The 21,688-nt window shown below is 40.4% G+C and overlaps 1 protein-coding gene across 2 annotated transcripts in view; it reads right to left on the bottom strand.

Annotated features, from left to right (window-relative positions):
• Positions 1-21,688, bottom strand: part of ATR (ATR checkpoint kinase) — a 113,043-nt gene that overhangs the window by 43,365 nt on the left and 47,990 nt on the right. For both annotated transcript variants that reach the window (XM_075861472.1, XM_075861473.1), the window contains 8 exons: positions 19,268-19,474; positions 16,859-16,972; positions 15,739-15,854; positions 15,212-15,332; positions 14,108-14,245; positions 13,479-13,683; positions 5,114-5,292; positions 3,829-3,993 (listed from right to left, as the gene is read on the bottom strand). In XM_075861472.1, the coding sequence (XP_075717587.1) occupies positions 3,829-3,993; positions 5,114-5,292; positions 13,479-13,683; positions 14,108-14,245; positions 15,212-15,332; positions 15,739-15,854; positions 16,859-16,972; positions 19,268-19,474 (1,245 nt within the window). The remainder of the gene's footprint in view (positions 1-3,828; positions 3,994-5,113; positions 5,293-13,478; positions 13,684-14,107; positions 14,246-15,211; positions 15,333-15,738; positions 15,855-16,858; positions 16,973-19,267; positions 19,475-21,688) is intronic.

Genomic DNA, 21,688 nt, shown 5'->3' with positions numbered 1-21,688 from the left:
TAATAATACGGTAAAGAAATAATAATTCATAGATGTGTGGCCGGTGTCGCACTGATAAATGGTGTTACCCGCTTTTAGAAAACACTGCACATTTTGCTTCGCCATATTCCTGGGAGCTAGAACGTCTTTATTTTTTCACCACCGGAGCTGCGTGAGGTCTTATTTGTTGCGGGACAATCTGTACTTTTCATTGGTACCATTTTGGGGTACATGCGATTTTTTTTTAATCACTTTTTATTACATTTTTTTGCAAGCCGGTTGACCAAAAACAAGCAATTCTGACAATGTTTTTTAGTTTATTTTTTGCGGCGTTCACTGTGCACTATAAATGACCATTATATTTTATTTTGCGGGTCGGTACGATTACAGCGATACCATATGTATATAGGTTTTTTTATGTTTTGCAGCGTTTGCGCAAATAAAATCACTTTTTTATAAAATTATTTATTTTCTGTCACCGTATTCTGAGAGCCGTAACTTTTTTATTTTTCAGTCGAAAAAGCGGTGTAAGGGCTTGTTTTTGCGCGACGGGTTGTAGTTTTTATCGGTATTATTTTCGGGTACATGCGACTTTTTGATCACTTTTTATTCTCTATTTTGGGAGGGGTGGTGACCAAAAAATAGCGATTCTGGTGTCGTTTTTTATTGATTTTTTTTGGGGTGTTCATCGTGCGGGAAAAATAACATTATAGTTTTATAGTTGGGGTCGTTACGAACGCGGTGATACCAGATATGTGTACTTTTTTTAACGTGTTCATTTTTTTCCTATAATGAAAGACTTATTATAGGAAAAAAATGCAGTGTTTGTTTATATCACTTATAACTTTTATTTTTACACTTTTTTTAAAACATTTTTATTCTTTTTTTTACTTTCTTTACTTGTCCCACTAGGGGACACTTAGACTTGCAGCTTTGATCGCTGCTGGAATACATTACACTACACACGTAGTGTAATGCATTCCAACTGTCATTGTGACGTGACAGTCACACTGACAGGAAGCCTCGGAGGACCGGCGGAGGCTGCTCCTCCGAGGCTTGCGTACATGGCAACCCGGAGGTCATTGTCTGACCTCCGATTGCCACGACAAGCATCGGTAGCCCCCACGATCACTTTGTGGGGGCTGCCGATGTGCTTCAAACCACTTAAATGCGGCGACGGCGACCCGTCGCCGTATTTATGGGGTTAATTGCCGAAATCAGCGGCAATGGTCCACTGACCGGCAAGGCTGGAGTGTCAGCTGTCGGGGACAGCTGACCTCCCGGTTCCCGGACACTGTCCGTTAGGACATTGTGCGCCGGGAACTACTCCGCAATAGTACGTCTGGATGCGGGAACTAACCCCTCTGCAGGACGTACTATTGCGGAGCAGCGCGTGAAGAGGTGAAGAGGCATGTCCCAATATTTTTGTCCATATAGTGCATATACACACACACAAAAATGAAATATTTAAATATTGCGCTTCTGTAAAAGTCTGAACTGTTGCAATATAACATTATTTATCCCACAAAGTGAACGCGGTTAATAAAAAAAACAAAATAAACTAAAATCGCTGTTATTTGGTCACCTCACCTTCCCAAAGTATGGACTAAAACGTAATAAAAAATTTGCATGCACCCCAAAAGGGTACCATTAAAAATGACAACTTGGCCCCCAAGAAACAAGCCCTCACACAGCATATCGACGGAAAAATTAAAAGAGTACGTTTTCAAAATATGGCGACACAAAACAATTTTTTCCTTTTTTAACAAATTATGTTTATTGTGAAAAAGGGCTAAAAAAACAAAACAAAAAAAATACTGTATATATATTGTATCACCGTAATCGTATTGAACAGCAGAATAAGGTAAACATGACGTTTTTAGCAAAGTGAATGCCATAGAAACTAACCCTAAAAAATCCATGGTAGAATCAGGTTTTTTTCTACACCACAACACAAATCATTTTTTGCAGTTTTTCAGAACAATATATGGTACAATAAATAATGTCGTTAAAGACTGCAACTCATTTAGAAACAAGCCCTTTTACGACTATGTTGATAGAAAAATAAAAAAAAGTTATGGCTCTTGAAATGTGGAGAGGAGAAAACAAAAATGGCTGTGGGTGGGAGGATTTAATTTGGTGGTAAATTTTGGTCTATAAGATCAAAAACTGAAATTTAAAAGAAAATTTGGAAAAACATGCATTTTTCAAAATGTAAAATCCACTGCTTCTGAAATAGATAATACCGCACAAATTAGTAAATACATTTCGGTTTACCATGACTTCTTTTTGTAGGCAACATTTTTTTATTTTCTATTATTATTTTTTTTAGAACGTTATAAATGTAATAGCTGCTATTCACATTTTCAACAATACTTGCAAAACAAATTTTTTGGGCATCAATTTAGTTCTGAAGTGGCATGAAGGGGACTATATATTAAAAAAAAACTATAAATTGCTAAAAACGACACCCCTCGAAGTAGTCACAACAGAATTTAAGACATTTTTAACCCTTTAGGTGTGTCAGAATTTAAAGCAAAGAGGTAAAACATAAAAATGTTATTCTTTTTTTTGCAGATATTCAATTTTAATCAACTATTTTATGTAAACAGAGAAACGCAACTCAATTTTATGCTGCAGTTTTTAAAAATGTTCCATATGTGGCCCTAGAGTTCTGCATGACAAACACAGGCCTCAGAATTGAAGAAGCATCTTGAGGATTTTGGGGCCTCCTTTTCTTCAGGATTTTTTCGAGGTACCATTTTAGGTTTGCAGAGGCCTTGCGGTGCCAAAACATTAGAACCATCCCCCGAATAAAGACCCCTTTTTCGGAAATATACCACTCAAGGAACTCATCTAGGGGTGAACTTGGCATTTTGACCCTACAGTTCATAGAATTTATTAAAATTGGACTATAATAATGGGAAAAAAATTTTTTTTCTAGAGAGTAGTTCTAGCTCAAAATTTTTCATTTCCACGAGATATACGAGAAAAACCACCCCACAAATTGTTACACATGACAATACTCTATGTGGTCATAAACTGCTGTTTTGGCACACGGCAGGGCTCAGAAGGGAAGGAGAGCCATTTTTAAAGGTGATGTGACCAAAAATAGGCATATCTGGCATTGTGTTTTGTTTATTTTTTTTTTTATTTTTTTTTTACTGCGTTTACTATGCGGGATGAATAATGTGATATTTTTATAGTACAGTTCGTTACGTATGTGGTGATTCCAATTATGTGTAGTTGAATTTTTACTTTTTCATCTCGTCCCAATAGTAAAGGACTTGATCCAGGGTGAAAAGGAGGATTTTCTTCTTTTTTTTACAACTTTTGTTTTTTTGTAGTATCGCAGTGTATTACAGCTCTTAGTTTACAACGCTGGCAAGGCCTAATAAGGATTCCACGCATTAAAGACCAGGAGGTCATTGCTAGGTCTCCAGTTGCTAAAGAAACCCATCAGCACCCCCGTAGGCCCCACACCATCTTTCAACCACTTAGATGTCGAAGTCGCTATTGACCCCAGCATCTAACAGGTTAAAACAGCCGGGATCAGAGCTAGCACCAATCCCGGGTATTATAGCGGCAGATCAGCTGCATATAACAGCTGGCTCCCGCTGTAGATTGTGCGGGCTCAACTCCTGAGTCCGCGACATCCGCGTGCTGTAAATATACAGCATTTCACGGGAACCACTTATCATTTATTTCATGGGGAGGAAAGGGATTAAGAATCAATCACAAGAAAAACAGTTCCTAGACACAATATCAAGCTACCACACGTTACAATATTTTAACATTTATGTATGCCATTTTTATTCTGCCGTATCTAATTGTGATAATCTACATTACCTCTTCTGGCTTAAGCTGTATGGCTCGGTCATAGCAGGCTGTAGCATCTCTCAGTAAACCGATGCTTTCATGCTCCAAGATCTGTTCTTTCAGAGAGGCCTCTTTCTTCCGAATAGCGCTCACCCCGGCCACACCATCAGGTTCATGCATAGCAGCATAAAGTTTCTAATTGGAGCAAACCAATCTTATTATATTGTCATATGAGCAGATTGAAATAGTTTTGTGAGAAGATATTCATTAAAATCCCACTCGTCCTGAGTTTAAGAGTCCAGTGGGTGGCCTTACTCAGTGATTGACGGCAACCTCCCAGGTGTGAGAGATGATAAATAGAGATGGCAATCACTAAGAAGGACCACCCACTGGACTCATAAGTTCAGCGACCAGTGATTTAACTCTTCTTATATGTTCAGCTTGAGTGACTTTGTTAATACATTGCATTATTTATATTGTACGGAGTTACAGCCTGTATCATAATCTACAGCTGCATTCACAACCTTTCAGGCTTTAGAACTCCAATCTCCCAGCATGCTTTGCAGGTCAATGTCTGCACAGAGGTTGTTCTGGTGATTTGCATACTGGTAATTGCAGTAGTTAGGCCCCATTCACACGACCGTAATTTTCATCCTTAAATACGGAATCTGTAATTATGGATGAAATTGCGGACCCATTCATTTCTATTGGCTACGGACACCATTACGTATAGTTACGGATGTGTGACCGGGCTGTAGAAATGACCCGCAAAATATAGAACCTGTCCTATTCTTGTCCACAATTGCGGCACGGACTGTCCCATAGAAGTCTATGGGCGCTTCCGCAATTGCGGACGGCTACAAATGTGTATCCGCAGACGTCGGATCCGTATTTGCGGACAGTAAAAACTATTACGGTCATGTGCTTGAGGCACTGTAAAAAAATTAATAAAAAATGTCCTGCTGTATTATATAGGAGCTTGGCACAGTGTCCGAAATCAAGCTTGTATACAGTTTCTAATAGCAACCAGCAGAATTCTGAAGCCAACTCTGGGCTAGAATACAGACTGGAACTCACGATAAGTGCAAAACAAGTAATGCAATATATTTAACAAGTTATTCAGCTTTTTATACACCGTAGATTATATTGATATTTAGTTATAAAATGGTGTTGAACTGTGGATGTGGATATGCGGCTGGCATTGCATACAATATATGCCAGCAGCTCAAAAATGGACCATAAATATTGAATGTGCTTAAGAATGATCTAAAAATGTATCAATAGGTATTCTATTACCGACAAAATAGCTGCTCACCTGCAGAAAACCCAGGTGCTCTTGAATTTCTTGCTTTTTTTCCATGATGAAGGATTCAAAGTGCATAACAGCCCTGGTATAAGCTTTGGAGCGAAAAGAAGCTACAGCCAAAGTATCTTGAGGTATAAGCTCTAGAAATTTGGTCACATTTTGATGCTCTCCATACTCATTGAAAGTTGCTAGTGAAAAAATACAAACATCACAATATTTTCAAACAAGTTTAAAAGCTCCAAAATGGAACAACTTTTTTGGAAAATTAGGCTATGTTCACACGGGGTCTTTTGCCGAGTTTATTGACGCGGAAACCGCGTCGCAAAACTCGGCAGAAACGGCCCGAGAACGCCTCCCATTGATTTCAATGGGAGGCGTCGGCGTCTTTTTCCCGCGAGCAGTAAAACTGCCTCGCGGGAAAAAGAAGCGACATGCCCTATCTTCGGGCGCTTCCGCCTCCGACCTCCCATTGACTTCAATGGGAGGCAGGAGAAAGCGTGTTTTCTGCCCGCGGCGCTCAATGGCCGCGGGCGAAAAACGGCGCGATCATTGCTATTCACACGGAGTATTTTGGGGGAGGAATATCTGCCTCAAAATTCCGTTTGGAGCTTTGAGGCAGATATTCCTCCCCCAAAATACTCCGTGTGAACATAGCCTTAAAGGCCACGGAATTTTTTTTTTTTTTTTTTTGCGGACTGTAAATTCCTTTTCTTGTCACTTTCATTAGGGGACATAGATGACCTTGGACATAGCTGCGGCCACTAGGAGGCGGTGACTAAATAAAAAAGTTTTGGCTCCTGCTACCAGCTATGCTCCTTTTGCAGATGCTGAGCTGAGACAGTTTTACACATAAGCAGTAGGAGAAGCAAAGAGAAACAGTAATGCAACATACATAACCAGTATGGAGAAAAAACGGAAAAAAAAACAGAAAAAACGGCCGCAACACACGAAAGGAACTGAATTTTGTTGCTGCTGAGTCCCCCAATGAGCTTAATAAGAAAAGGATTTATGGTGACTAAAAATCCAAGTTTCTCACCCGTGTCATTGGGGGACACAGATAACCTTGGGATGTTCAACAGCAGTCGTAGGGGTGGGGAAAACAAGACCTAAGTGCGGAAGGAGGACCTCCACCTGTAGAAACCTGAAATGAAGTGAGATAGCAGAGGATGTAAAAGTATGCACCCTGTAAAACTTAGAAAAAAACATAGAAGTGTGACTACGTATCAGCCTTACACACCTGCAGAGCAAAAGTGCTGTCAAACCATAAAGAGATGTGGGCTGTCACCTGAAAGGAGGGCTCTCTGCCTTTTGATTGGTATGCCTCGCAAACGGCCGACCGAATCCAGTATTGTAAATCTAGGATGCTGCCGCACCGCGACAAGATGCATAAGGGTGCAAATCCACTTAAAGGTAGACCTATAGTGTCAGGAATTGACAGTCTGTCAAAATATTGGAGTATATTTGGATAAACTACTTCGCCCTTTTGTGACTAGGCTACCGTCTTATATTAGAGACACAATTGACCTGAAACACTTGGAGGGTGTCTTGATAGAAAAGGGCATGTGGCTGTATCCCGCATGAGATAGGTCTGAGGGCGAGTTTGAATCTTTTCTGGCGACAGGGGGATGTCAGTACCGTGCCCACAGTAACCTCTTGGTGAAACTCTTGAGGTTCCTACTAACAAGGAACTACTTACTGTGATGGGGAGCCCATGTGCCCCCACGTATGCACACTTGCTCCTGGGCTGGTGGGAGGATACCATGGTTTTTGGTGATAAGGCAATACCATTAATTGATAAAGTGGAACTGTGGGCACGGTACATAGATTACATTTTTGTCATCTGGCGGGGCACAAGGAAGGAATTTGTGGAGTTCGTAGGTGGGCTTCAACACTAATGAGATAGATCTCAAATTTACTTTTCAAATTGAGGCACACACTTTGCCATTTTTGGATGTACTGATTGGCACCTCAAAATGATGAGGAACTACATACGGAGGTGAAACCGACGGCTACAAACTCCCTTTTGAGATGGGATAATAATCACCCACTCCCTCTTAAATGGGGCATTCCCAGGGCCCAATAGCTTAGGCTTCATAGAAACTGTTTATCCAGCCAGGAGTTCATATGTCAATCAGGTAATCTTATATCTCAATAATACCTACACCAATCCAGGCCACAAAGACCATAATAGTTGTCCACATACATCGATACATAGAGATAATATCTATAAACATAACAGTGCACTGATATGCAGTGATTTACACAGTGTATATATTTCTCTTCCCTGGAAGTTTACACTGTTTTACCATGACTGTGTGTACTGTTCTCCCACAACCGCCACCACATTATTTTTAAATTGTGTGTATTTTTAGGTCTTGATGGCCAATCTGTTTTTATGCTATTTCAAATAAAGTATTTATTTTTTGTATGGTGCAAATTGTGTGCGATATGTTATTTTTAATTGGATATGAAAATTTCTACTTATATGTTTATAGATCTTATATCTCATTTTAAATATAGAGGTAATCCTGATGAAGTACATTGACCGGCTTTCCAGATGGCACTTTCTAAAAAACTTAATGAACTGCTCATTCCTAAGACTAGAACTAGTGATGGTTGTGACAGGATTCTGATGATCATAATTGACAATGGAGCAAAAGCAGCGAAACAGATTTTCTGAAAATATTGGAACATTCTTAAAATGGATGATGAAATCAGAGATGCCCTGGGACCATCCCCTCAGATCACATACAGGAAGGGTCGATCCCTAAGAAACAGATTGGTCATAGCCACTTTTTCCCAGAGGCCGAAAAAGGAACATGGTTGGAGAGAAAAATAGTAGGCGGTTTTATTTATTTAATTATTTATTTAATTTATGCAATGTGGTAAAAGCTTTTTAAGCTCAGTTAACAAGACATTTAAGCTCAATAACTTTATAAACTGCAGGTCACGAAGAGTGATCTATATGGCAACCTGTGTGTGTAAAATGGAATATGTGGGCAAGACAATCCATGAGTTCCGTAGAAGAATAGGGGACCACATTGGTGACATTAATCATGGTGGGGAGACGCCAATTTCTAGACACATTAACACGGTACACAATGGTGATCTAAAAGGCCTTAGATTTATGGGAATTGACTTGGTTGCTGCATCTGTGAGGGGGGGGGGGGAAGCTGGGACAAAAAAAATGCTTCAGAGGGAAACGGAGTGGATTTTTAGACTAGAGACGGTGGCATCGGCAGGTTTGAATGAACATATTAACTTTTGATGCTTTATCTAAACTACCCAGTGATTCCCTCTACCTCCCCCTCCTTTGCCCCATTGCCTCTTTCTATATATATATATATATATATATATATATATATATATATATATATATATATATATATATATGTGTGGTATGACCTATTCTGTTTGGGACATTTTCTGGCCCTCTCTTGTGGCCCTGGTGTGAGCCACCTAAGGTGTGACAGCAAACCTGGGCATTCTCTGGTGCCTCACACCAGGGCCACCTTATAGTTTTTGACTATGTCCCCATTTTATTATTTATGAGGTATGGCCCTTCAGTGATGGCCTGGGAAGCTCTTTTGGCTAGCCTGACCTATAAAAGCCGCACAGCCTTTAAATAATGATGGTCGCCATGGCTCTCCTGGTTAAACAAGCACCAAAGCAACGACGTATGGTGTGTAGCTCTGCCTGTCTTGGCATTTGAACGTCAGACATCGAGCGGCGTGAGCATGCGCGTTCCTCCCCCTCCCCTTGCGTGTGACATTTAGCGCCGAAGGGAGGTGGAGTTGAGGGATACATTGAGGGACAAAAACGGAAGAGCGACATTGAGAGCTGCTTATGAACAGTTTCACCCTGCCTGTCACTTTTGGAGCGTGTGCTCACCTTATGGATTGTAGCTTTCTGTGATCTCAGTCAGCTTCTCTTGTTTCTGGACTTGTGGTTCCACTGAAACCTGGCCCTGATTGACTCACCATTATGGTAAAGTAGTATCTTTTCTTGTGCAGTAAAATTTTGCACATACTGCTATGATGAAATGGTGTGTTTATGCATGATGAAGTAGTGTTATTTGTGGATGCCAAGCTCTGCATTGTCAGATGTGGGCATATATACTCTCCTGTTCTCTCTTTTTTAAAACAATACAATTACAGACCTGCTGTGAAAAAGCCTCTGAACTTTCGGTCATCTATCATGGTGAAAGATTCATGCTGAATCCACACATAAGTCTGGTAAGATCCACCCATTTATCACTATTGATTTTGTCTTATTCCATATCTTTTTGCAAATATTGAGGTTAATTTATTGGTGGTCACTGAATAGACACACACACACACACACACACACACACACACACACACACCTCTGCTTATACCTTTTAATGGTAATGATAAAAAGTTGACTTTTAAATAGCTACCTTTGCTGATCTGGTTATATACAATTTTTGAGGTAACTGGCCACACACAAAATCATCTGGTGCATGGCATATTTACGAGCTTGATAATCAGACCCGACTGGCATCACAAAGAGAGAGTCTGACTGGTAGAATAAAGAGTTTTGCGAAAGTGAAATTCACAATGTGCAAACTACGTCTAACTTGTGGAGAGACTCTTCACGAGGATGGGAAGGACACGGGAAAAAGGGGCATCCTCGTTATTGTGAAAAGTTGATACTACCTTCAGTAGAAAAGAGGTTCGGGGCAGAGCACCACATTGTCTTGGTAAATCAACATAACGGGAGATTTGCCGGGAAGGGTCGCAAATCGAGACACGCGTCTACTGCAAGTGATCATCTCCAAAAAACTGAACTGTACAAAAAAAGAAAACTAGGTTAAATTCCATCTAGAGGCTCATAGAGAAAGACTACATGGCCTCCAGGAGTGGGTTAAGATCTCATGGAGCTGTCGGCTGACTGTAGGGGAGCTCTGCATGAGCTACCCCTTACAGAAAAGTATAGACAGTTGACCTAGTTTCCAAGGGGTGATGCCTGACCTTTCAGGGAGCTGAGGTCCAGGCCTAAATCAAGACCGTTCTGAAGGAAGTAGAGAAAGCGAGAGGGGGGGGGGGGGGATACATTGTCTGAAACCTTCTCTCTTCATACAACGGAAATAGGACTTCCAACTTCTGTGGTAGATTCAAGAGGATGAGGGATTTCTAGCCATAAGCATTGTGTGCATAACTTGCTCAGAGAAGCCTCTTGCTCTCAGTATGATGGCTTCAACAGCCACGTCGTTAAACAAAGATAAGGTTACCTCGAATAGTTATGCACGTTTAAAGGGTCAGGTTTGGAACTGGGATTATGAAGTTGCCTCCATTGTGGTGACCATCAGACCAAAAACCCTCATGCAGTGTCGAATTAGTATAGGACAGAGCCCCTTGGACAGACCAGACATTGGAGGGAACAAAGATGATCTGAAACGAGCAGGATCCTTTATCGAAACACATGCCCAGAAAAGTTAGGGTGAGAGGGAAGACTAGGGAAGGTTCACTATCCAACCAAAGCGGGATAAGGTGTCCAGTGTGATTTTCAGGCTTTCCAAGTTGGCCGACCTGGATGGAGCTTTTATCAGGATGTCATCCAAATTATGAATGGCTGCGACACACCGACAGTGGAAAAAGGCCATTATGGAAGACAGCAGCTTTGTGAAATCCTGTACCACCATTGTGTAACCAAATGGGAGAGCTACAAATTGGTATTGGTCTGAACAAACCCTTAAGCGAAGGAACCCTTGGTGTTACTCACAGATAAGGAGAAGCAGGTACGCACCTCTGATGCCCACAGAGTATAGGTTTCCCCTTTGTTTCATCAATGCAACCACCGATCTAAGAGACTCCATCCAGAAGCCAGGCGCTTTAGGTCTTAGACTGGACCGTACCATCCTTTATTCTTTTGGAACCGAGAACAGATTTGAATAAAAACCAAGGAATTGTTCTTGTGGAGAGACTGGTACGACTACTCCCTGGGATAGAAGAGTCTGAACTGCGAGGTGGAAGCCAGGGACTAAATTAACGGGCCCTACTGGAAAGAGATGTCAGTGTACCAGAAGAGGCACGTGTGGTTCAGCTGGCCGGAGAGCGGAGCACACGCCCCGACTGCCGGACAGAGTCTCCCGCTAGAGAGCCAGGGCATGAGTCGTGTCCCACCATGGTGAGAGGGGAGCGACACGATGCCCCCACCCTAGGACTAGATCCTGGCTAGTACGTTGAGAGACTTGGGGGTTGGGTAACACACACACAGAAGGGCCCGTAGGCCAGTGACAACAATGGTGTTGTACGAACGGTGGTGGGGGCCGCTAAAAGTTGCTGGCGTCAGTTTGTAGGGTTAGAGCACTTGCCCCTACTCACCTATATACTTACCAATCCTGAGAGGGATTCCTCGTGTTAAAGGTAGATCTCTAGCAGGATCACCCATTGGGTGTGCCTCCCTTTTAAACAAGGGTAGTCCCAATGCTAACGGATCACTGGGGATTAGATGATCCCATGTGTGCCCTTTTCTTCTTGGGGCAGGGCAGACAACAGCGAGGTTAGGCAGCGCTGTTTCCCTCCTCTTATTGGGAGAACAGAGAGATCAAGTCAACCTGGTATACCTAGTCTAAAAGGGAAAGAAAGAAAAGTGAAAATGATGTACCTGCTAAGTGGGTCGGTTTACTTCCTATGGACACGAAGTTAAAACTGGCTTAGCGCAGAAGAGGTATAGCTAGTAGGAGGAGCAAACACTTTTTTACTTAGTGTCTGCCTCCAAGTGGCAGCAGCTATACCCAAGGTCATTTGTGTCCCACTATGACACGAACAAAAAATATTGTTTTGTTCGCTTTCTTTTTTTATCAAGTGGACAAAGTAGTTTCAGTGAGGCTAAGTTCACATCTCGTTTTTACTCTACGTCTGATGTGCACATTTTGACATGAGAAAACAGTGTCAAAACGTGTATCACAACGTGCACATTGATTTCTATGGACAGGACGGATGCCCTAATGGTGCAGTTTGTGCTTATGTTGTTTGCTTCGTTGTATCCTTTTTTTTCCCCATGTCCTGAAAAGCGTAGTCTACTACGCTTTTCAGTACTTTTCCAAAACATATACGTTTTTATTTGTATTGAAGTCAATGGCAACGTATGGACGACGTAAGCAATATTAAACCCTACGTCATATACCACAAACGTGTGAACAAAACGAGATGTGGACCTATCCTAAAAGAGTAACGATAGTTTCCATAAATCAATAATACATGTCTGGATAAGGAAATTTGTAATATATATTATTACATATCTTTGTGCTAAAAGAGGACTTATTCTGAAAATTCACATTAAAATGACAATTATTCTTTAAAAACCTACTATTTCAGCCCCTAAACTATGTGATGCTATGTTGCATATATGACATAGTTTTGAACTTTTTAACATGTCAGCTGTTCAAGAGAGGCAAAATAGTTTGTTCTTTTGTCCTGTCCAAGAAAAGAACAACGTTTTCCTAGATCTCAGGGCATGCAATTGGACTTGTTTTAGGGTCCTTCCTTTTTTCACTGTAGAGTGGAGAGGGCTAGGAGGGAGCATACAGACTTACATGAACATTCATGAGACATAAGTTTTATTATTTGGGCAGATATTTGCTATAACTTGGTGGGTTTAATAATATGCCTTAAATGGTCACTAACTTTTCAACAAACTTTGCTTAACAAAATAGTACAAGTGAATATAAGAAACGTTGTAATATATCATAAAAGAGAAGAATAAATCTTTCTTCACTTATAAAGTTCCTCTCCTCTCACCCACTCCTCCATCCCAACTTTTCACTCCCTCTGAATTTATCTTAAATCTGTCTCCACAAGACGAGATGGACTCACTTAAGTATCGGGTTACATGTTGCCCAAAGACGTCTATGGAGAGGGGAAGGAGGAAGCAGGAGCGGAGTGAGAGAGAGGCAGAGACACACACACAGTGATGTTTTTGCAGCTTCTGGTAAGTGTTCTCTCTCACCCCAGTGCTGGTTTCACAGCTACACAGCTCATTACTGCTGTGTAATGTCCTCTAAGTTGCTGCGTTTTCTAAAGTTGTGCTACAAAGAGACAGGAAAGCAAGATTTTCTCTTCTATGTGTGCTTTGTATGGGAATAATGATAGCAGTAAGGCTCCACCCACAAGCTTGGAAAACTGAGGATTACAGATACAACAAACAAGGAAAAACCCCTAAAGAAATGCAGGTTACAAGTTATATAATGGCCAGAAATATTGTTATTCTTCTTGTATACATATACAACAGTTTATTCTTAAAAGACACTTGAAAGGTTAGGTGCGCTTTAAATGGGCACAGTAATAAACTAGTAGTATAATAATACTTTGACTTTAAAATGATTGGTACAAGGACATCTATAACTAACCCTTTGTTTCTCCACGGCTTCCACTTTTGACGTTGCTTTTCTCAGCATGAAGTGCCTGGAGTTTCTCCCTTGCCCACTGAGTAAGATGATCAAGCATTGAAAAGACAGTTTGTGTACCGAGCTGGCTAAGGTCAGAGGCATTGTCTTGTAGACGTCGAACCCATGGATCATCATGTTTCAAAACTGCTGTTATTTCAGCATGAACCTAAAAAAATTATTTGATTTTTTATAATTTTTTGATTTTACTAATACACACCTGACCATGTTCCCTCAAAGCTTTTGCATATATTTTCTGTTGTGCTTTAAGAAAAATTATGGCCAAAAGTTACATACTGTTATGAGTTCCATAAACTACATCCAATAAAAAAACGCAACAATTTTTTTTAAACCAAACTATCTATAAAAGTGGAGGGAGTGATAGAACTTTATAAGTCACGCATGACAAAACAGAATTGTGACAGATTACATAACAATTGACTATAATGATCAATAGCAACTTTATTTTTCCTGTAATAGAAACACGTTGCCATTTATTTAATTTATCAACAACAGGAAAAGCGAAGACATCAGCCTTAGATGATGGTAATGGGACATATAAAATAACATATTTTGATATATAGAAAACATACCTCTTCCTGATCTTCTTTGCTACATCCTAGCAAAACATAGACTAGGATGTGAGGCAGAAGATAGATGGTGACTTTGAAGTCATGTTTCATCATTATACTGCAGCAATTGAAAACTTTTCTTGCAAATTCATGCCTGACCTGCAGAACACATACAAGTATAATAATATTCTAAAGACATTTCATTTTAAAATGTCGATCAATGGCCATTTATTAGCACTAGAGTTTATAAAATCTGACGCACATAAATTATCCCCATGAAACAAATTATTGGTAAATATTGGTCCTTCATCTTCTTTCCCATCAGCGAAATATACGTAACAAACAGAAACTTTACCACCTTGAGGGTAAAATCCACTCAGATTACAGCAGCAGGCAAATAGCATCCAAATGCGGCAGAATGATGAAAACATCTGCAATGACATTCGCAACTAATATAATGCTACGGATCTCGCTGTGGATTTCCTATGGAACCGAAGAGAAATCCGCAACCATGGATTTAAAAAAAATTGAATTTTTGCTTTGTTTCAGCTGAAAATTGCAGAGACAAATCTGCACCAAATATGCAGGATTCCAATCGGACTCGTCTCGTTGCTTGTCCTGTGGTTTCTTGGTCGGATTTCGCTGCGGAATTACCCACAGCAATTCCGACCTGTGTGGACTTACCCCGGCAGAAGAAAACAACAATAGGACTTACAATTACTGTAGTGATTACAGCAGACATGTTCATGTGGTGATAGGTTTAAATGAACACTTCCAATTTGCCACAGAAAACACCTTATAAACTAGCTCAGATTTTAATGGAAATGTAAAATCCAGTAGATTATATACATGGTATAAATTGACATACTTCCAGGTGATACAGTATTAAGAAATTGATCAAATCGAGAGGTCCCTGAGATTTCTGGTTTAGAAAACCTATTTTCAAATGCCCGATTAGGGAATTCAGAGTAAATAGAAAGGTCGTCATTTCAGGCTCCTAATTTAAAAATCAGAGCAAAGATCGTCTCTTGCTCTGGAGGTCTAAGATAAGTCCTCCAGACCTAGATTAGTTCCTACAAGTGGTATTGTCAACATCTTAACCTTCTAATAATTATATTACTGTACCTTGGTGATCAAGTAACCAGCCCAGCACGCAGACCAGTCTGCAAAGTTACTTCCCAGTCTACTTAGGTAAATGGGTTTCTTTATGTTTGTCCAGTTTATTGCCTTCCTAGAACTTTTGTACCTGTCATAAGAAAGTGAAATCAAACTTTGATAATCAAATTTAACAGTAAACTATGTAAAAACAAAAATGTGCACACTCTAGAGGATGAAAATGCACACAAATAGAACATGAAATTCCTGTGCTGTCGGTATAAAAAAAATATTAGTATGAATTTAGTAATGAAACCTGCAGCACAGATCGGACCTATGCATACAATGGCCTGGATAAAATGGGGATTCAGGGCAACAATGGAGGTTACTCAGTACCCACCAATGTGATCTCTGTAACCCCTTTAAAGTTATTATAGTTCTACATTTGTGTTACTGATCACCATTTCCCATTTGTAGAGCATCTGAGCAGATAGAGCAGATCTAGTAAAGAATCCGTTATCAGATCTCAATGGTCAGATCATAAATATCATGAATACCTTGTATTGAGATGTGGTTCCAATATCTCCTGCTCATGTTCTGGAAATCTTCTCCACAGCCTCCGTCCAGGGCAATCCGTTCTTCCCTCTCTGCATTCATAGATGGATAACAGTTCCTGTAATTGTACATACACGAGACAGCAACCTATGTCATGATGCCATTACTACAGCTGTGCACGTAAAGGATTTATGGCTAACAGAAAACGAACCATCACTGTTTAATGAAAAAATAAAACGCTGAAAGAGTAAATCCAAAATGATAAGGATGGTTCATATTTATTACATAGAGTAATGTTGTCGCTTAGACTTTCTGTTCAGTGTAGGACAGACCTGCTATTTCATAACCAAGACTGGTGGAGTTTAACTTGGTCATCCTCTTAAAGTACATCCAGTATGCATGGAGTACGTGATAAAATAGTAGCAGGAATAACATAAAACCAATGACAAGATTACTTGTTTTGGGTGGATTTACCTATTAAGTTCTGTGTGACAAGTTGTTAAGGTGAATCCACACGCTGCAAAATGCCTGTGGATTGTTAGTGCGGACTCCAAACTGGAAATCTGCAACAATTGCCAGTACAATACATGTGGACGGGTTTTTGTAACCCCCATCTACATGAAGCTGAAAATAGCAGCATGGAATTGAAGGCGTGGATTTATTGTGGATTTTCTAAAAAAATCTGTGGTGGAAAAAAAGTCAGCAGCGTGTGGACTCAGCCTTATGTGATGGAAATAGCACGTAGTATATGAAGTGCAAATACCCTACACAGCGGTTTTATTACTTTTATCACCTATATAAGGAGTAATTGAGTGACATGTTTTGAAACATCTACCATGGGGTTGCATGCATTCTACATATATATTTTATATGACAAGGCGCTTGATGTGCTCCAATTTTGTAATGTTACGTTGAAATTTGGTTGCAGGTAGAAGGTATACATGTATATCTATACAGCAGGCTATATGGATGAGGTGAATAGATCGCTATCCATATAGAGTACGAGGTGAACATACATCACTAAACAAATATTGTGTACCTGCAGCTAGCAAATGTCTGCATTACATTTATTACAAAGCGGAAATACATTATATGCAAAAACAGATGTTCTATTTCCTTCACCTGAATAGCGTAGGCTGCAGAATCCTGAGCCCGAACATTATCAGCATAGGCCAAAAAGGCCCGTGTCAGCTCCATCAATAGCTCATAGGCAAAATTCATATCTTCAACTCCAGTCTGAAAAAAACAGCAATATTTGCATTATACTTGCTTACCTATTACAGGTTGTTATGGACTTTGATATGTCACTATTCTGTAAAATAACCTAGAAAAGCTGATTTAGGGCCTGTTCACATCACCGTTGCTCTTTCCGTTGACGGGTTCCGTCTGCGGTTTCCATCAGGTTAACCCTTCAGTGGAAAGGCAAACGGAAACCTAAGCTTCCGTTTCCCTCACCATTGATATCAATGGTCACGGAAACGTTGCTAAAGGCTTCCGTTTGTCACTGTTGTGACAGGGTTCCGTTATTTTGACGGAATCAACAGCGCTATTGATTCCGTCAAAAACAACGGAACCCTGTCACAACGGTGACAAACGGAAACCATTAGCAAGGTTTCCGTCACTATTGAGTAAAATGGTGAGGGAAACGGAAGCTTAGGTATCCGCTTGCCTTTCCGTTGAGGGGTTAACCCCACGGAAATCTCCGATGGAAACCCTCAGCGGAAAGGAACGGTGATGTGAACACTTCCATAGTCACTGCTTTTTCTCTGCCTCCTCCTCACCAGTGATAAATGAAAAGTTACACAACTTTTTAATATATTTAGGTTTCAATTCCTCACTATTTTCAAGATATCTGCCAGTGAATGAGAACACTCTTGTTTACATTGAGAGTCTGTAAACCTGTACGTTGATAGTTTTGCACTCAGGTGAGAAATTAATAGAATTGTACAGTCTAGGCAACGCTCTGCAAGCTAAATACATCAGCAATAACTGCACACATCTGGGGTGGTTTGCTACAATGATTCAGTCTGGAAAGGCTAGACTGTTTAAATGACAGAGCATTGTAACATTGCTTACAGAGCCTGCGACACTGTCGGATAAACATGATCAAATTAGGCTGCGTTCACATCTGCGTCAGGGCTCCGTTCCGTAAAACGACGGAACCCTTGCACAACTGAGGTAGACAGTCAGGGCTCTATTCTGACGGAAAGCTCAGACGGAACTTCAGAATAGAGCCCTAATGGATATGTGAACGAAGCCTTAAAAGGGATTTTAACCCCTTAATGACCGCCGATACGTCTTTTTACGGCGGTCATTAGTGGGCTTTATTCTAGAGCGCCGCCAAACTACGTCGCTGCTGTAGAATAAAGTAAACAGAGCAGGGAGCCGTGAAATCTCCCTGCTCTCAGCTGCCAGAAGCAGCTGAGGGCTGGGGGCGTCCCTGCTCTGCCGGGTGAGATCGATATTAGTATCGATCTCACCTGTTTAACCCTTCAGATGCGGTGCACAATAGCGAGCACCGCATCTGAATGGTTTTGGAGAGAGGGAGGGAGCTCCCTCTCATCTCACTGACACCCGGCGATAAAATCGCCGAGTGTCTGTGTCTTCTATGGCAGCCGGGGGTCTAATAAAGACCCCCAGGTCTGCCTGCAGCGAATGCCTGCTAGATCATGCCGCAGGCATGACCTAGCAGATGCCTGTCCGTTTTAAACGGACAGGCAGTAATACACTGCAATACAAAAGTATTGCAGTGTATTATAATAGCGATCGGAGGATAGGGAAGTCCCCTAGTGGGACTAGTAAAAAAGGAAAAAAAGTTTAATAAAGTTAATAAAAAAAAAAAGTGAAAAAAAAAAATGAAAAACCCAGCTTTTCCCCTTACAAAATGCTTTACTATTAAAAAAAACTACAATAAAGCAAAAAAGTTACACATATTTGGTATCGCCGCGTCCGTAACGACCCCGACTATAAAGCTGTTACATTATTTAACCCGCACTGTGAACGCCGTAAAAAATAAAATAAAAAACAATGGAAAAATTGCTGTTTTCTGTTAATCCTGACTTAAAAAAAATGTGATAGAAAGTGATCAAAAAGTCGCATCTACTCTCAAATGGTACCAATAAAAACTGCAAGTCGTCCCGCAAAAAACAAGACCTTATACAGCTATGCCGACACAAAAATAAAAAAGTTACAGCTCTTCGAATGTGACAATGGAAAAATCTAAAAAATGGCTTGGACATTAGGGCCCAGAATGCCAGCAGGGGGAAGGGGTTAAGTTTATTTTTTATTTATTTATTCAGGTCATTCAATTAATTAATTAATTCAATTACCAGTCTTTAAATGAAAATCCCCTCCCTCCCTACAGCCTTAGTGCCACTGCATGTATAAATTGCAGCAGTGCTCAGTCTGTACATGACATCGACATTCTCTTTACCAAAATTTTTTGCCGATTGTTTCTGTGCTGTTGTATTTTGTTTCAAAGAAAGAAAAAAAAAGGTTAAAACAGTGATGAAATGGTAAAGTTTCACTTACAACAAAGACTGAACCTTTCCCTTGGGTGTCACTAACTGAAAAGTCCAGTCTTCCAGGATCAATTGCACCCAACTGTCCAAGGCATTCACCACACAGCAGTCGAGCATGCTGGCTGGCATCTTGGCAACCTATTAACAGCACTGTAACCAGCTGAGAGATAACTGGCTCTACAGTTTCACTGTCTGTTGAATACTGTAATAGTTTAGCCTATAAACAAAACATTCATGTTAAAAAGCGAAATACAAACAAAATCCAAATGTTGTGGCTGGTAGTAAGGTTATGTTCAAATCACGTTTTTTGCCTACGTTTAAAGTATAAGTCAGGAAAAAGGTCCCGCCGTATACATTAAATGTAGGCCGTGACAGATGCCTAGCAGTGGCATCCATCACCATAGACTTTAACGGTATCCGTTAAATGGATACATCGTGAACTGGGGTCATGATAGTTCATGATGTATCCGTTACACAGATACCATTATAGTCTATGGGTAATGGATGCCATTATTAGGCATCCTATTAACTGATCAGTCACTTGAAGCATGCCTAACGCCTCACGTGACTTCTCAGAATAAGTGGTCATATGTGTGTATTCTAGTCCACTATATGACTTGTATTCTGCATTAATTAGCATTTTTTTCCTCGGCAGGCTCCAATTCTCAGTTGTCTCTGAATTAGTGGGCCTAACTGCTATTATGTCTTCTATACACATCACACATACAGGCAGAGAATCCTGCTCTATTATATATAGAAGCTGCAGCAGAATGGAGGAGATTATACAGCAGTAATCAGAAGTGTAGCTGAGAATCCAGCACTGGGCTGTCATAGAAATCTTACCAGCAGCCTGTGTCTTTCTCACTCTGTGCCTGCTTCCTCTCCCTGCTCACCCCCCTCCTTCCACAATAGACTCATATGCAGCAAACTCACTCTCTTTCAGCTCCCTCCTCCCCTCTCTATAGACTGTTATAGTAGGCAGTGAAGAGACACACCCCACCATCTGCAGAATGTCATTTTTGCTCTGTAACCAAGAACGGGATTTGCTTGACAACAGCAGGTGGACAGCAGATTACAGGATGGGAGATACCTATTGGCAGTAACCACACAGAATTTGCATGGATAAAACAACTAAATTTTAACAGTAAGTAAATTACAAAGTTGTTCTATATCAGATGAACTATTAGATTAGCATAAGTTATTTTAAAAGTCAGTGTCCATTCAAAGACTATAATGGTATCTGTTTTTTTGTTTGTTTTTTAATTTGTTTTATTAAGAATTTTTAGTACAAATACAATCAAAAAAGCATTAAAGAATGAAATGCAATTACAAGGTAAATAAGAGGTACAAAATCAGGTGAATGTCACTAGAATATACAAAAGAACAGAAAAATAAAAAAATGAGACTAGGCAAGACATCCCTGTTATGAAAAAAGGAATACGCAGATTCCTGTACAGGCAGAAGTATACATTAAGTATATGTGTTCAGAAGAGGAATACAAGATAGAAGGCAATATCTTCCATCATACCGTACGATACATATCAAGTCAGTAACAATGCATCCCTCATATTGGTAAACCAGTGTGGGGTGTATTGGGTTAAGTGGGGAATTACATCAGGTCTCCCATATTTTAGTAAATTTATCAGTACAGCCTCTGCGTCTATAAAGTATACTCTTATGAGGAAGGATTGAAATGAGCAGAGATTTCAATTGGGAGATTTTAGGAGGTCTAGGACGCATCCACCTGAGTGCAATAGTTTTGTGGGCCATGAAAAGTACCTCCCTGAGTAAAATCCTTGGATAGTGAGGCCACTGATCTTCAGGTAATATTCCAAATAAGCAAAACTGTGGGGTTAGGGGTATGGATATACAGGTCACGCTAGGAACAACCTCAATCACCTCTTTCCAAAAGGATTATACAATAGGGCATGCCCAAATCATATGCCAGAAATCTGATCTCTCGGATCGGCATCCGTGGCATTCTGTGTTTGGGTATCTACCCATTCTATACAATCTCACCAGGGTGATATAACTTTGATCTATTTTTGACAGTTGTATCATTTTATTGTTGGCTGCAGGGGACACTGCAAGTGGAGAGGATAGTATCTCCCCCCACTCGTCTTCTGATAGGTCCGGTATTTGGGCAGCCCACCTGTCCTTCACAGGTAATTGTACACTATCCAGCTTAGACTGACTAAGAAATGTATAAATGGCTGAAATCAAGCCCCTCGGTCCGTGGGATTTGAAAATACCAATCAATGGGAATTGTGAAAATTTAATCTCAGATGACGGGAATTGTCCCCTAAGTGCATGGCGTAGTTGTAAATACCTAAAGAAAGCCTCTCTAGGCAAACCATATTCAGTTTGCATCCGCGTAAAGGATTTAATTACATTTCCAGTATACATATCCCCTATAGTACACACTCCGTAT

This window comes from Rhinoderma darwinii, chromosome 4 (genome assembly GCF_050947455.1).
Source record: "Rhinoderma darwinii isolate aRhiDar2 chromosome 4, aRhiDar2.hap1, whole genome shotgun sequence".
Lineage (NCBI taxonomy): Eukaryota > Metazoa > Chordata > Amphibia > Anura > Rhinodermatidae > Rhinoderma > Rhinoderma darwinii.
The sequence above is the reverse complement of the archived record's forward strand: the minus strand, read 5'-3'. Positions and strand labels throughout refer to the sequence as shown.